The 16,520-nt window shown below is 34.6% G+C and overlaps 1 protein-coding gene across 16 annotated transcripts in view; it reads left to right on the top strand.

Moving 5' to 3' along the window:
* Window positions 1-16,520, top strand: part of LYRM7 (LYR motif containing 7) — a 66,279-nt gene that overhangs the window by 12,008 nt on the left and 37,751 nt on the right. For 8 of the 16 annotated variants that reach the window (XR_015250392.1, XR_015250394.1, XR_015250387.1 and 5 more), the window contains exons 2-4: window positions 6,234-6,306; window positions 7,828-7,898; window positions 12,327-12,408. Coding sequence is in view for 5 of the 16 variants with exons in the window: in XM_086704756.1 (XP_086560882.1) it covers window positions 6,234-6,306; window positions 7,828-7,898; window positions 12,327-12,408 (226 nt within the window). In the remaining 11 variants the exon portion in view is untranslated. Of the gene's footprint in view, window positions 1-6,233; window positions 6,307-7,827; window positions 7,902-8,069; window positions 8,194-12,326; window positions 12,409-16,520 lie in introns of those variants that run through there. The other 8 variants (XR_015250381.1, XR_015250376.1, XR_015250384.1 and 5 more) reach the window with 4 other exon arrangements.

The raw sequence follows: 16,520 nt of genomic DNA, 5'->3' as shown, positions 1-16,520 counted from the left end.
GATTTGTTCAAGTACACCTTCAGCCCCTTTCTCTCTCTCTTCTTCTTCTTCTGGAATTCCTATGATATGGATATTGTTCCATTTGATTGCATCACTTAGTTCTCTAATTCTCCCCTCATACTCCTGGATTTTTATATCTCTCTTTTTCTAAGCCTCCTCTTTTTCTATAATTTTATCTTCTGATTCACCTATTCTCTCCTCTGCCTCTTCAATCCATGCTATGGCTGCCTCCATTTTATTTTGCACCTCATTTATAGCATTTTTTACCTCCTCATGACTATTTGTTAGTCCCTTGATCTCTGTAGCAATAGATTCTCTGCTGTCCTCTATGCCTGTTTCAAGCCCAGCGATTAATTTTATTACTGTTATTCTAAATTCTTGTTCCGTTATATTGCTTAAATCTTTTTTGATCAATTTGTTAGTTGTCGCTACTTCCTGGGGTTTCTTTTGAAGAGAATTCTTCTGTTTCATCATTTTGGGTAGTCCCTATTGTAGCTCCAAACTGCAGGGCACTTCTCCTGTGCTCTCCGGAGTTACTTGTGTTGGTGGGCAGGGCTGTAGTCAGACCCGATGTCTGCCCTCAGCCCACCGCTGGGGCCACAGTCAGACTTGTGTGTACCTTATCTTCCCCTCTCCCAGAGGCAGGACTCACTGTGGAGTGGTGTGGCCCCTGTCTGGGCTTCTTGCGCACTGCCAGGCTTGTGGTGCTGCTTCGATGGTATCTGGCCAAGGGCGTTTTAGCTGGGGTGGATCCGCAAGGTGCACAGGGGTGGGAGGGGTAGGCTTAGCTAGCTTTGCCTTTGGTGGTCTCCTGTGGGAGGGGCCCTGCAGCACCGGAGTGATGGATCCACAGAAGCACAGCGTTGGGCATTTGCAGGGTGCAAGCAAGTGCGGTGACAGGAACTGGTTCCCTTTGGAATATCAGCTGGGGAATGGGAGTATTGATGACTTTTTCTTTTCCTTACACTAGTTCCTTTAAGTTTTCATTTAAAGTCCAGTTAACATACAATATAGTATTAGGTATACAGTTATACAGGTAATGCCTGTAATACAGGTATTACAACACCTGGTGCTCATCATAAGTGCCCTCCTGAATCCCCCTCACCTACATAGTCCATCCCCCTGCACCACCACCTCCCCACTGGTAACCATCAGTTTGTCCTGTATAGTTTAGGGTCTGTTTCTTGGTTTGCTTCTCTCCGTTTCTTTTTTCCCTTTGCTCATTTATTTTGTTTCTTAAATTCCACCCATGAGTGAAATCATATGGTATTTGTCTTTCTCTGACTGACTTATTTCACTTAGCATAATACTCTCAAGTTCCATCCATGTCATTGCAAATGGTAAGATTTCATTCTTTTTGATGGCTGAGTAGTATTCCATTTTGTATATATATTTATCACATCTTCTTTATCCATTCATCACTTGATGGACACTTGAACTGTTTCCATAATTTTGCTATTGTAAATAATGCTACTATAAACATCAGGATGCATATAACCCTTTAAATTAGTATTTTCATATTCTTTGAGTAAATACCTAGTAGTGCAATTGCTGGATCATGGGGCAGTTCGATTTTTAACTTTCTGAGAAACCTCCGTAAAGTTCTCAAGAGTAGTTGCACCGGTTTGCATTCCCACAACACTGCAAGAGGGTTCCCCTTTCACCCCATCCTTGCCAATACCTGTTATTTCTTGTGTTTTTGAGTTGAGCCATTCTGACAGGTGTGAGGGCATATCTCGTTGTGGTTTTGATTTGTATTTCCCTGATGATGAGTGACGTTAAGTGCCTTCATTTGTCTGTTAGTGATCTGTATGCCTTTTGGAAATGTCTGTTTATGTCTTCTGTCCCTTTTTAATTGGATTATTCATCTTTTGAGTATTGAGTTTTGTAAGTTCTTTGTATGTTTTAGATATTAACCCTTTATCAGATATGTCATTTGCAAATATCTTCTCCCATCCTGGAGGTTGCCTTTTAGTTTTGTGGATGACTTTCTTTGCTGTGCAGAAGCCTTTTATTTTGATGTAGTCCCAATAGTTTATTTTTGCTTTTGTTTCCCTTGCCTCAATAGACATACCTAGTTTGAAGTTGCAATGGACAATGTCAAATAGGATTTTTATGGTTTCATATCTAACATTTAAGTCTTTAATCTATTTTGAATTTATTTTTGTGTATACTAGTTCTTAAATTAGGGACACTGGCTTTTGTATTAATGACATTACTTTCTTTTTTCCCTAAACAGCATGTAAAATTTACTTAACTTTACATTTCCCTCAATCCCATGCAACTTGTCTTCCACCATTCTTGTAATATTAAACTGCCTAGGTTTCTATGATACTCGATTACCTTTAAAGTCCATATTTCTACAAACAGTCTTTTCAAGGCAGTCTCAGCTTTTACTGTCACAACTTCAAAATTCTTTCAGACTCTACACATCTCGATTTCAAAGCCACTTCCATATTTTTAGGTACTTGTTATAGTGGTACCCGATTTCCCAGTATTAAAATCTGTTTTAGTTTCCTATGGCTAGGTGGCTTAAGGCAACAGAAGTGTATTGTCTCATAGTTCTGGAGGCTAGAAATGAAATGAAAATGAGAATGTAAAGAAATGAAAGTGCCAGGAGAGCCATGCTCCCTCTGAAACTGGGTAGAGTCTCCCAGCTTCTGATGGTGGCTGTCAATCTTTGATGTTCGTTGGCTTGTTGGCTTGCTCTTACCTCACTCTAATGTTTGTCTCCATCTTCATATGGCAGTCTGTGTGTGTCTCTGTGTTCACATGGCATTTTCCTCTTAAGGATACCAGTTATATTGTATCCATTAAAGTGGAGTCCACTTTAATGACCTCATCTTAATTATATCTTTAATGACCCTATTTCCAAATAAAGTCACATTTACAAGTACTAGGGACTAGGACTTCAACATGTCCTTTGGGGGAAGCACAATTCGTGCTATAACAGTATGGGTATATCACATTTTATTTACCTGTTCATGAATTGATAGAAAATTGGGTTGTTTCTACTTTTTTGACTATTGTGAATAATGGTACTGTAATCGTTCATGTATAAGTTTTTATATAAGGGTATGTTTTCATTTCTCTTGGATATATACCTAAGCGTGGAATTGCTAGAAAATGTGGTAACTTTATGTTCAACTTTTTGAGCAGCTGCCCAACTATTTTCCAGACAGCTGCACCATTTTACATTCGTACCAACAATGTATGAGTTCTAATTTTTGTACATTCTTGCAATGCTTGTTACTGATTTTCTTTTTCGTTATAGCCATTCTGCTGGGGTTAAGTGTATTTCACTGAGATTTACATTTATATTTCCCAGATGCCAGATTATGTTAAGCATCTTTTCATGGTCTTAATGACCATTTGTCTATCTTTAGAGAAATGTCTGTTCATATCCTTTGTGTTTTTATTGTTGAGTTGTGAAAGTTCTTTTTATGTTCTAGATACTGTCCCCTTACCAGATATATGGTTGGTAAATATTTTCTTCCAATGTGTGCTTGTCTTTAACTCTTTTTTGATAAAGTCCTTTCACTTTCTCTTTAAAAAAAATTTTTTTTTTTTAGTTTTTATAAAGGTGATCAATGTGAAAAGTTTAAGAAGTCAAATAGTGTTAAACAGAAACTAATAGATGTCTCCTTCCTTCTACATACTCCCAATTCCTGCTCCCCAGAGATAAGTGCTTTTAGTCAATTTAGCTATTTTCATATTTACCTCCATGTTTCTAAATAACATGTTTAAACTGCTATTCATTGGGTTTTTTTTCTCTTTGAGGATAATTATTTACTGACTTTTAACAATGGAAGTTAAGGACCAAGCTAAGCTCCCTCCTTATACCTTAGTCTTCTTGTTATATAAATTTTGGTGTATCAGTTTTCATTTTTGATATTACTATGACTGTATAAAATTGTCCACAGTTGAGTCCTCTAATATATGATTACATTGCCTTTCTTTTCTAATTCTTTGTTTTTCTTGAAATTAATAATTTTGTTTTTATTATCATTGGTTAGTTTCCTACTTATCTGTTCCCAAATTCAGTTTGATTTTTTTCCTAGGAACATCTTTTCTAGAGCAGTTCAACCTTGGCTGTAGTCTAGACTCTTTTCCAGGGTGGGCACACAAATGCTGACATGTATTTGTCCTCCACCATCATCTCTGTGTTGGATCACCTGTCTCACTGGTTCCCATGTTTTGTCTTTTGTAGTTCGTCCCCTTGTGAAGCATTTGCATTTTTGAAAATGTCTGTTTGCCTTTGTAGTTAGGTGATAGTTTAGCTATGTATGGTATTTTGAGCTGGACATTTTTTTTTTTTCAAAGCTTGAAAATCTTAAACCATTGTCTTCTCATAATGATGTTATTTAGAAGTCAAGTGCCAGTCTGATTTTCTGTTTTTTATATGTGAGTTGTTTTTTATCTTTGAGATTTTCCTTTTTTTTTTTTTTTAGCATTGTGCTGAACTTATGATGTCCTATCGTATGGGTTTTGTGTTGGGTACTTGGTGAAACTTTATCAATCTAGTATCTCAAGTGCCTTAGTTGGTGATATTTTCTTAATTTTCTCCCCCTTTTAATTTCTTTTGTCTCTTTTCTCTGTTTCTTCTTGTTGGAAATCCTATTAATGTAATTGTTGTTTCATGTAGATTATGCTCTTAATTTTCTTTCTTTTCTCCCCTCAGTTTCTACCTCTGAATTTTTATTCTACTTCTCAACTATTTTTCTCAACTTAATATTTGCTATCACTCATTTGCTATCTGAGAGCTTTTGGGAATTTTCTGAATGTTTCTTTGTTAATTTACTATAACTTCTTTTTATTTTTACAACGTCTTTGTAGTCACTTTGTTTCTGAGTAAGTTCATTGTGATGGTTTGGTTTTTGTTTTGTTTTATTTATTTTTTTATTTATTATTTGTTTATTATTTATTTATTTTATTTTATTTATTTATTTTTTGCTACATGTTTCTTGTTTCTGTTTTGGTGTCTGTCTTTGATGTTTGGTAAATATATGTAAATATTTAAAACCATTCCTAGCACACAGGATATACTCAGTAAATAAATATTAGGTATTTTGTCTAGTGAATAAACTAGAGGAAAGGAGGGAATGGGGGCTGAGTGACAAATCTGTGTTAGGTAGTCTAAGCTAAATGATCACCCAACTACAGAGGCAGGTAGACATTTTCAAAAATGCAAATGCTCTACCACAAGAGGATGAACTTGAATAATGTTCAGGGATGGAGAATATTGAAAACATTAGAGAGACATTCCTAAGGTTTCCACATGAAAAGTAATGTAGACTTAAAGAATCACCTAAAGATTTCAAGCTTGAGACATTCAGTGTCTCCTATTCTCTGAAATTAAGAAGACAGGAGAAAAAGCAATATTGGGGCAACAGGATTGAGTATGTTTTTAGATTTGAGAAGTGCGAAGTAGACTGTTTAACGCTAAAGACTCTACATAGTCTGTCTTCTACCCAAATGTCAGGCTTTGTTCTCTATTTCTTTAACATAGCCTTAGAATATTCATTAGTCTCAGTATTCTGCTTCTCTTTTGGGAAATCACAATCACACTTTGTTAAATTATCTGTAACATCTTGCTTTTTGGTCTCTTAAGATATATACCAGGTTCATGAGTTTGTGTATGTGTGTGTAAAACTTTAAGAACAGATGAAGTCCTCAATATGTTAAGAAAAGTGAGAGTACAAACCAGACTGACAAAGTTTGTTAGTAGTTGATAGTATACTGGTTTTGACAGGGGGATTATTAACTTTTTGACCATCCTTGTTTTTTCCAAGAACTTGGTATTATTTTTTAAATAAAGCTATTTTTTTTTATTTAAAGATAAATAATGAAGGGAAAGTTATTTTGGCAAACCCTCATTTTCACCAGCTACTATGAAATATAGGGGCGCCTGGGTGGCTCAGTCGGTTAAGCGTCTGACTTCAGCTCAGGTCATGATCTCGTAGTCTGTGAGTTCGAGCCCCACGTTGGGCTCTGTGCTGACAGCTCAGAGCCTGGAGCCTGCTTCAGAGTTTGTCTCCCTCTCTCTCTGCCCTTCCCCTGCTCCTGCTCTGTCTCCCTCTGTCTCAAAAATAAATAAAAACATTTTTAAAAAATTAAAGAAAAATAGTCTAAGTAACAAACAGGAAAGAAATGCTGTTGAATCCTTGTAATTATATAAAATGTGAATTTTTTTTCTTTTGAGATCTGAATTCTAATTTTTTTTTCTTTTACAGGTTTTACAGCTCTTTAAAACATTACACAGGACCAGACAACAGGTTTTTAAAAATGATACCAGAGCATTAGAAGGTAGGTTTACTTTTTGCTCCTTTGGAGTAAGTGCATTCTTCACATGGCTACTAATATATCCAAGAAAACTTGTATGGTCAAGACCCATCTTAGAGAGTGATCTTCACTATCTCTCCCCTAATGTTGTTATGTTTTGTAAAGATTAGTTTACATTACACTTCTTTGAGATGTATCTTCTTAAAAAATTTTTAAAGATCAAGTTCTTACAAAAAATCAGAATTTCAGTGTGATCCTTTGCTTGCTTTATGTTCGAGCCATTAAACTTACTCCTCTATTATATAATCCCATTTTCACACTCTTGGACCAGATACTACCATATAGTTAATGCCTTGTTTCATGCTCAAAGTGATAGTAGTGCTGAAAGAGAACCTATCCCAAACGATTATAATTTAGTATTTCACTGTTTTAAGTGGCTTCTTATCTGGAAATCAGAGCTCTAAAGCTTAGTTTCTATGTTGGTCATGTTCAGTATCTATCTTAATATATTTCTAAAACTCTTTGAGAGGGCACTTAGATAGTGTCCTTACTATTCCCCAGGAATTCAAGTTTTTGTAATTCACCAAAAATAATTTCTTGAATATTAAAGTGTATACTTCATTTTGCATATACTTTACCAAATTCATTTAATCCTACATCCCTGTGAGTTACTATTATAATTTCTGTTTTCTTCAGATGACAAAATTGACAAAATGTGAAAGAATTTCTCCCACATCGTATTTAATGAGAGGTACAATTGGAATTTAGCCTAAGCAGTTTGGGTACAAAGCCCAAATCTTCACCATCTTACGTATCGAAATATATCAAGCAGCTTTTATGGCTATTCTCCATCAGCAGCATATTTTTGTTACTTTAAGTGTTTTCAAGTGACATAAGAACAGTTAACCTTACATAATTACTAAGCACTTTACATGGGTTGCTCTATTCAGTGTTCACAGCATCAATAAGGCAGTTGTTAGATTAGACTAAATTGTGCTATAATGATGCCAAGTGTCAGTGGTGTACATGAACAAAAGGTTTATCACTCACTTTACATGTTAGCCAAGACACTTATATATATATTTTGTTCCTATGTCTTTGTCTGTGTGTGTGTGTGTGTGTGTGTGTGTGTGTGTGTGTGTGTGTGTGTGTGTGTGGTGTAACATGCTTGTATATATTGGGTTTTGCCATTTTAAAGCATTTTAATTGTACTTTTTAGATTTATGGAAAAAAGCATTAAACGGGATTTATTAGAGTCTAGTAGCTGGAGGTACACAAATGAAACTGGAAGTAAAAAGTAGAAAACAAAAATATTAGAGCATTAAGAATGTATTCAGTTTAATTAGAAATTTGCCAGCCTGTCAAAAGCTCTCCAAGACACTTGTTTAATAAATATCTTGTTTTTTTTATCATTTGTTTTACATGAGGCAAAACTATCTTGACTACTAGAGAAGTAGTCATTCATAATGAATAACCTATAAATTCTTGGGGCAGGAATTATAAATTAGAAAAGAAATAATTGTATATATATTTTTCTTTCTCTAGCAGCCAGAATAAAGATAAATGAAGAATTCAAAGGTAATAAAAGTGAAACTTCTCCCAAGAAAATAGAAGAGGTACAGTAATTTCGTCTTTCATTTATGACAAAGCCCTTATACATTTTCTTAGCCACTAGAGAAAATGATGAAAATAGAGGGGTTATATGAAATAAAAATTATTACCTTGATAGTTAAAGGCATCACAACTATGTCTACAGTTTACTTGTTTGGTATGGCTCACCTCTTCAGGCTCATCTGCCTACACCCCTAAGACAGCAAGTTTCTGGCTGAAAAGAACATGGATGTAGCTATGGTCAGAGCAAGAGCAGCTGAACCAATCCAGAAACCCACAGAAATTCTATCTTCACCTAAGGCAAGTGACTGAAACTAAGGAGAATAAATATTAAAACTGCAGATAGAACTTCTCTATTCATTTAGCTCAACTAGAGGCTTTTTTTTTTTAATTCCTGTCTTGGCAGTGAAAGTTAATCAGCCAGTTTGTGAACTCTTCTTGTTTTGCCTTTTAGTCACTTGTTCTAGTTGAAGACAGTCCATCTGCTGACACTAATCTATGAACTTCCTAATACTCCCAGTACATATTCATTTTAAAAAATGCACAATGATTTGTTTATTGTTTAAACTCATATTGCGTATACATACATATTGTCTCTGTTTTTAACTTCCCAAGTATTTCTTTATCTCATTTTGTATAAATGTAGGGAAAGAACCCTTAGGAAGAAAACAAAAAAATGGAAAGTTATTTGCAGGGCAGTTATAATTCCAAGAATTGGTTTGGTTTAATAAAATCTACCTGTTAACTTTTTTTTTTACTTAAAATGCATTTATTTTTCAGTAGAGAAAAATATTATTTTTAGAATAGTAAATATCTATAATGATCAAATTAATGAGACAAAATGAGGTAGCTTGAGTATTTCTATCCCTGTAATATAAAGGGAAAGATTTCACTTAGCCATTTGATAGGGCAAACAGGGACTTTGTAATTTTTTTCATGGCAGAAGTTAAGATGACATCATAAGTGATGACTTGAAGAGAGGGTAATGGATGTATACAAAAGTTTGTACCATTTGCTATTCAGTAGACTGATTACTAAGAATGTGGTAATTGTTTTTTAATTTTGAAATCATGGTAAAAAAATTTTAAATTGAAGTTTGTTTATATCAACTGGGAGATGAACTACAGTCTTCTAAGTTTATTTTACTTGTGAAGCACCAATTTAGCATTAAGCAGTATAGAAATTAGATATTTGTTATATACAAATATATATTTTGTATGTTTTGTAATTCTGCATCTGTTAAATATTTAGTGGTTCTTAGATTATCACATTGTTGTGTATTAGAGCATTAATGAAATCTTGATGCCAAAAGGAATTTTATGCATCCTTTACACCAGCAGTTCTCAACTCTTTGATCTCAAGACCCTTTTACTTTCTTAAAAGTTGAGGACCCCAAAGTGCTGTTCATGTGGTGTCTCTTTCACTATTTACCATAGTAGAAATTAAAACTGAGAAATTTTTGAAATATATATTTATTGTCTAAAAATAAGCTCATTACACATTAACAGATATACTGTTTATGGAAAATAACCATATTTTCAAAAAATTTAGTGAGAATATTGTTTTATATTTTGCAAATCTCTTTAAAGTTTGGCTTAATAGCAGTCAGCTAAATACTCATATCTGCTTCCTCATTCAGTCCGGTGCAGTGTTTTTTAGGTTGAAATATATGAAGGGGCACCTGGGTGGCTCAGTCAGTTAAGCGTCGGACTTCAGCTCACCTCATGATCTCACAGTTTGTGAGTTTAAGCCTCACATCGGACTCTTTGCTGTCAGCACAGAGCCTGCTTCAGATCCTCTGTCTCCCTCTCTCTCTGCCCCTCCCCTGTGCGCATGCTCTCTCTCTCTCAAAAATGAATAAACATAAAAAGAAATATATGAAGAAAATTCAGCCTTACACAGATGTGTAGTTGGAAAAGTGTCAGAGTACAGAGTAACGTTTTCAAATAAATTGAATATTCTTTGATACTACACCTCAACAGTTTGTAAATTTCTTTAAAGGTTAGTTGCACTGTGGAACTCTGTTACCTGTTAGACCAATGGGTGGAGAGAAGTAGGTAGATAAGTAGATGCTTTTTTTTTTTTTTTTGGCTCCTGGATTTGTACGGACCACCTCTTGCTCATCCTCTCTGATTTCCCCATATCCCTGTTCCTCATCTAACTTTGTTTCCAGCATTAGACCTATGATTCAACTCAGTTTATGCATCTCCAATAGATGAGAACGCCCATATTTTTCCTTTCTCTTGCCAGGTCCCTTCTCCGGTTTTTGAGAGGTGAGTGTTTGCTCTAACACACCCTTCTCCGTATCTGTTAATGGCAACTCCCTCCTTTTAATGCTCAGACCAAAAACCTTGGTCAACCTCTTTCTTGATTGCTTTCTTTCACACTTATATCCAACCTGTCAGCCAGTTTTGTTGGCTTAACCTTCAGAATACATCCAGAATTCTACCACTTCTCATTCTCCCCATCATTACCTCCTAGTTCAAGCCACCATCATCTCTCACTGGATTATTACAAAAGCCTCCTAGTAGGTATCCCTGCTTTCACCCTAACTCCCTAGAGCCTATTCCTCAACACTTTTAAAAGAAGATTGTTTTATTTTTATTTATTTTTATTTTATTAAAGTTTATTTATTTATTAAGTAGACTTCACACCCAGTGTAGAGCCCAACATGGGGCTGGAATTCACGACCCTGAGATCAAGACCTGAGCTGGGATCAGAGTCGGATACTTAACCAACTGAACTACTCAGGTGCCCCAGATTGAGCCTTTTAAAATATATAAAGGTGTATCTCATCACTCTTGTACTCAAAAACCCTCATAGCTTCTCATCCCAAAGTAAAAACTAAAGTCCTTACCATGGCCTGTAAGACTGTATCATCTGACTCCTGTTAACTCCCCACTTCAGCTCACCCTCTCTCTCCTACTCTTCCAGTCTCAGTGTGTTCTTTGAGAGCACTGGAATTCACCAAGAACTTTCCTGTCTTACAGCATTTATGCTTTTGCTTCTTCCTAGGATATTCTTCTCCAGTGTGGCCTCAAGTCTTGATTTAGTAGACCAATATATTTAATATGTCTTTCTCTTGGAATGGATCTTTTACCCATGCATGATTTTGTAACATCGTGCACCATTGACTTGGAAAATACAGGTTCACTAAGTAATGCATACCTTCCAAATGTTGACATAGTTCAATATGTAATGTTTTAAAATTATATTTATTAATGTTAATATCCATCTCATAAGTAAAATTTCTAAGTATTGGGAAACTATCAAGCTCATGGTGGCAGATACAATTTCCCTAGAATTCTAATTTGTTCTTGAAAATTTGAATTTTGTCATTGTCAGCAAATAAAATAGAGTCCACTTACTCATTTTCAAGAAAATGTTTTCCAAATACCCAAGTCTGAATAATCATAGTTTGTCTGTCTGTGGTTCATTCAGGTCAAAATGGTAGTCCATGGAGAAAACTCTACTTTTGCTATAACTCAAACAATGCAGAAAGCTCTAGTGTCATGAAAATCATTTTGACTTCATGGTATCTGAAAGACTTTCAAGGTACCTTAAGCGTCCACGACTTTACAAATCATTGTTCTAGTCCATTTCTTCATTTTGCATATGATAAATTCTGAAACTCAGAGTAGGTTATTAACTCAAGGCCTAATACTTAATGATAGAGCCAGATTTGGAATCCAAGTATTCTGACTTCTAATTCAGTATCATTTCTAGTGTTTATAGTACATCTGACTCTATAAAAGAAAGACTCAGCCGTCTCCTGAAGAACACAGCATTTACTCTTTTATTTAAGTTTATTTATTTTGAGAGCAAGAGAGGGTGAGAGAGAATCCCACACAGGCTCTGCAGAGCAGAGCCTGATGCCAGGCTCAATCCCATGAACTGTGAGATCATGACCTGAGCTGAAATCAAAAGTTGGATGCTTAACAGACTAAGCCACCCAGGCACCCCAAAAACAGCTTTTTTAAAAAAAATTTATTTTAATTTTATTTTAGAGAGAAAGCAGGGGAGAGGGGCAGAGGGGAAGAGAGAATCTTAAGCAGGCTCCACACTGTTAGTGGAGCCTGATGTGGCTCAGTCTCATGACCATGTGATCATGACGTAAGCCGAAATGAAGAGCCAAGGGCTCAACCAACTGAGCCACCGAGGCGCCCCCCAAAACAGCATTTTTAACATATAAAATACACATTCAAGAAAAAATAATCTATTTTGGAACAAAATTTGGAATGGATGGATAAAAGTTCAAAGTACACACATGTCTATATTCTCTACGCTTGGAATAGTTTTAAAAAGTTAAAGGCAGTATTACCTAAAAACAACTAAACAGTATACCTACAGTTTTCAAAATCATTGCATTCTATATGGACTATTGGAAAAAAAAAAACACCCAGAGGATTTATTATGTTTGGTTTTCTTAACAGCTAATAAAAATAGGTTCCGACGTTGAATTGTTACTCAGAACATCTGTTGTACAAGGTATTCATACAGACCACAATACATTGAGTAAGTAAAATTAAAAATGTTTTCTGACTTCTATGTGTTTTAAACTATTGAGCAGTTGCAGTGCTTTTAATGCTTAATAATAAAGCAACTTGATTTTGCCAGACAATGTGGTATATCCTGTATACATTTGTTTGTTTTTTATAAATTTTGTTTTCTTTTTTATTTTTTCTAATTTTTTTTACATGTTTATTATTATTATTTTTTTTTTTTTTTTTTTTTTGAGAGAGAGAAAGAGAGACAGAGTGTGAGTGAGGTAGGGGCAGAAAGAGAGGGAGAGACAGAATCCAAAGCAGGCTCCAGGCTCCAAGCTGTCAGCCCATGTCAGAGCCTGACATGGGGCTCGAATTCACAAACCAGGAGATCATGACCTGAGCCGAAGTCGGAAGCTTACCAACTAAGCCACCCAGGTGCTCCTATCCTGTATATATTTGTAAGGCTACCATTTAAAATGCCAGATTATGAAACTTTATTTTGCCAGATTTTTTTTCTTTTTCTTTTTTAAATTTATTTTTTCTATTTAATCTTAACTACTGGTTATATTATAGAACTGTAGTTACAAAAACAGTATGACTATTTTTTCATCATATTTATTTGATGTTCTTAACAATTGTATTATCAGTTATCACCTACTTAGACTGTTTATCTTTTATTCTTTGGTTAGAGTTATTTTAATTTAGAAGAGCTGGTATTATAGAAAATGGAAATACAGTTGAGGATCCTCCATTATACTTCCAGATACCTCATAGGGCTTCAGCAGAATTTTCATTTCGCATTATATTTTGTTCTCATTCCCTAAAATATCTTTGAGGACGACAACAACAACAACAACAACAACAAAAGATGACATTCAAATTTTTGAAAATGTTTTCTTTTTCTTTAATTGAAAAAAAAAAAAAAAGGGGGAGAGGGGCAGAGCAGGGAAGAGAGAGAGTATCTTAAGCAAGCTCCACACTCGGTGTGGAGCCAAACACAGGTCTTGCTCCCTTGGCCTTGGGATCATGACCTGAGCCAAAATCAAGAGTCAGATCCTAAATTGTTGACTGAGCCACCCAGGTGTCCCAAGGTTTCTTTTTCTTTCTTTCTTTCTTTTTTCTTAAGTAATCTCAAAGTATAACATACAATCAGAAAAGTGCTCAATTATAAATATACAGCCAGGGAATTTTCACAGAGTAAAATAACCATGTAATCACCATACAAAGTAAGCTATTTCATAATATTACCGTATTCCCCTAACTCCTCATGTCCCTTCCAGATACCCGCTTCTAATAAGCTAACCACTATCCTTACTATTAATACTATAGATTTTTAATTTAGTAAAATAAAATGTTTGAACTTTATATAAATGGAATCGTAAAGGATTACTATTTTGTCTGGCTTTTTTCAACATTGCATTTGTGAGATTAATCTATTTTGTTGTGTATAACATTTCTATGAATACTGTTGGAACATATCACAGTTTATCCATGCTGTTGTTCATTTGTGTTGTTTCTAATTTTAATGTGTAATGACTATTGATTCCTTGAACATAATTGGATGTGCCTTTTAGTTCAAAATTTATAAATACATGAAAATTTTATGTGTGTGTGGGTATACACACACACACACACCAACACCACACTCACACACACACATATACATAGTTGACCCTTGAGCAGTGTAGGGGTAGGGGTGCTGACTACATTAGAAAATTCACATGTAACTTTTGACTACCCAAAACCTTAACTACTAATAGCCTGCTGTTAATAAGAAGCCTTACCGATAACATAAACACATATGTTATAGTATCCTATACTATGGTCTTACAATAAAGTAAGCTTGAGAAAAGAAAACATTATATTTTAAGGAAAATATGAATGTATGATACTCCTAACCAGTTTTCCAAATTAGTTAGGCTAATTTACACTTCGAGCAGCAGTGTCTGGGACCTCAGGGTGCTTCATATCCTCACCAACACTTGGTAATCTGCACCTCTTTAAGCACCCTTTCTGGTGATTGTGTTATGGTATTTGCATTGTGATTTTAATTTGCGTTTCTTTGGTGACTAGTAAAGTACTAGCACCCCTTTCAGTTGTTAAGTGGCCATTTGGATATTCTTTTATGAAGTGACTGGTCAAGTCTTTTCCCCCTTTTTCCAAGGGGTCAGCTGCTTTTTTATTACTGATTTGAAGGAATTCTTTGTATATTCTGAATATACATTCTTAGATCTATGTATTACAAGAATCTTTTACTTAATGGCTTGCCTTTGGTTTTGGTAATGTTGCCTTTTGATGAGAAGTTCGTAATTTTAATATAATCCAGTTTGTCTATTTTTTCATTTATGGTTGATACTTTTCTGTCCTGTTTAAAAAAATCTTTGTGTGTCTCAAGCAAGGTCATGAAGAGATATTCCTATGCTTTCTTCCAAAAGCTTTAATGCTTGATCTTTTCCATTTGGTTGTTTATATCACCTGGAGTTGGGTTTTGTATATGGTATGAGCTAGGGGGTCAAGATTTTTTTTTAGTTGAAGTATAGTTGACACAATGTTAGTTTCCAGTTTACAACATAGTGATTTGATAACTGTCCATGCTGTGCTAACCCCAATGTAGCAACCGTTCATCACAACACACTATTACACTACCATTGACTATATTCCCTATTATTTACCTTTTATCCTTGTGACTTACTCCATATCTAGAAGCCTGTACCTCCCATTCCCTTTCACCCCTTGTTGCCCATTTCCCCACCACTCTCCTTTCTGGCAACCACCGGTTTGTTCTCTGTATTTATAGGTCTCTTTATGCTTTTTTTGTTCATTGCTGTGTGTTTTTGGTTTGGTTTGGTTTGGTTTGGTTTGGTTTGGTTTACATAGAAGTGAAATCATTTGGTGTTTGTCACAATGTTTTTACATGTGAATGTCCAATTGATCGAGCATTTATAGAGAAGACCACTTTTTCCCACTGTACTGCAGGGTTACTTTTGTTATAAAATAAAATGACTATATATGCTTTCAATTGTTTCTGAACTTCATAATCTCTGCAATTAGTTTTTCTATCGATCCATCATATGCTTTAATGTCTTGATTAGTAGTTTAAGCCCTATAAAGCTTTAAAGTTATTTTTAAGTTCATGAGGATTTATCAGAAATTATTAGATCTGAGTTGTATTCATAAGGGCAGTAAACATAGTAAAAAAAAAATGCAAAACATAAAATTTGCATTACTCTAAATTGCAAATTTTAATCATTACCTTTAATCTTAATAATGATCTTTAGAGCTTTTGTGTAGTATAGCCAACATTTTATACAGGTAGTCCCTTCTAAATGTTATTATTTGAATAAAATAATATTTATTTATATGAATAAAAATTAAGTTATTTCAAACATTTAAATTGGATATATTTCAAATGCCTGGTTTTAGATGTGATAATACTGGTTTAAATTTCTTTTGATCTTTTGGTTTTCTTTATAATTTAATTTTCCCACAAGATTGAAATTTTTGAGCCTTTCATGGTAATTAGTATATAGTGCTGTATTACCTTAAGAATGGCCTCATCATTCTTTCTATTAACAGATATATGGGTCTCTTTTTCCTACTTTGTGCCTATGTCCAAGATATAACAAATTGGATTATTTAATCTACTTTAAAGTTATTTTAAGCAAATATCTTCACAAATTTTAGCAGTGTTTGTACTGGTATATAGAAATGAATTAAAATTCTGCTACTTGGCTAAAAAGTACTGTGTTGAACAGACGCAGTGGGAATAGGCAACTTTGTCTTGTTCACGATCTTAGAGGAAGAGCTTTCTGTTTTTTGCCATTGACTATGATGTTATGGGCTTGTCCTATGTGACTTGTATTATGTTGGGATGTGTTTCCACTACAGCAGTTTTGCTGAGAGTTTTTAATCATGACTGCATGTTGAATTTTGTTGAATCCTTTTTCTGCATCTTTTGCATTGATTCTATGATTCTTTTTTATCCTTCATTTTGTTAATGTGGTGTATCACAGTATTTTGCAGATGTTGAACTATCTTTGCATTCCTGGTATAAATTCCACTTGATTGTCAAATTCTGCTTGATCCACTTGATACATGATTCTTTTCATGTGTTGTTGAATTTGATTTGCTAATATTTTG

This window comes from Puma concolor, chromosome A1, assembly GCF_028749965.1.
Source record: "Puma concolor isolate L17-30 chromosome A1, mPumCon1.1.hap2, whole genome shotgun sequence".
In the NCBI taxonomy this organism is placed as follows: domain Eukaryota; kingdom Metazoa; phylum Chordata; class Mammalia; order Carnivora; family Felidae; genus Puma; species Puma concolor.
This window is presented reverse-complemented; position numbering and strand designations above follow the sequence as displayed.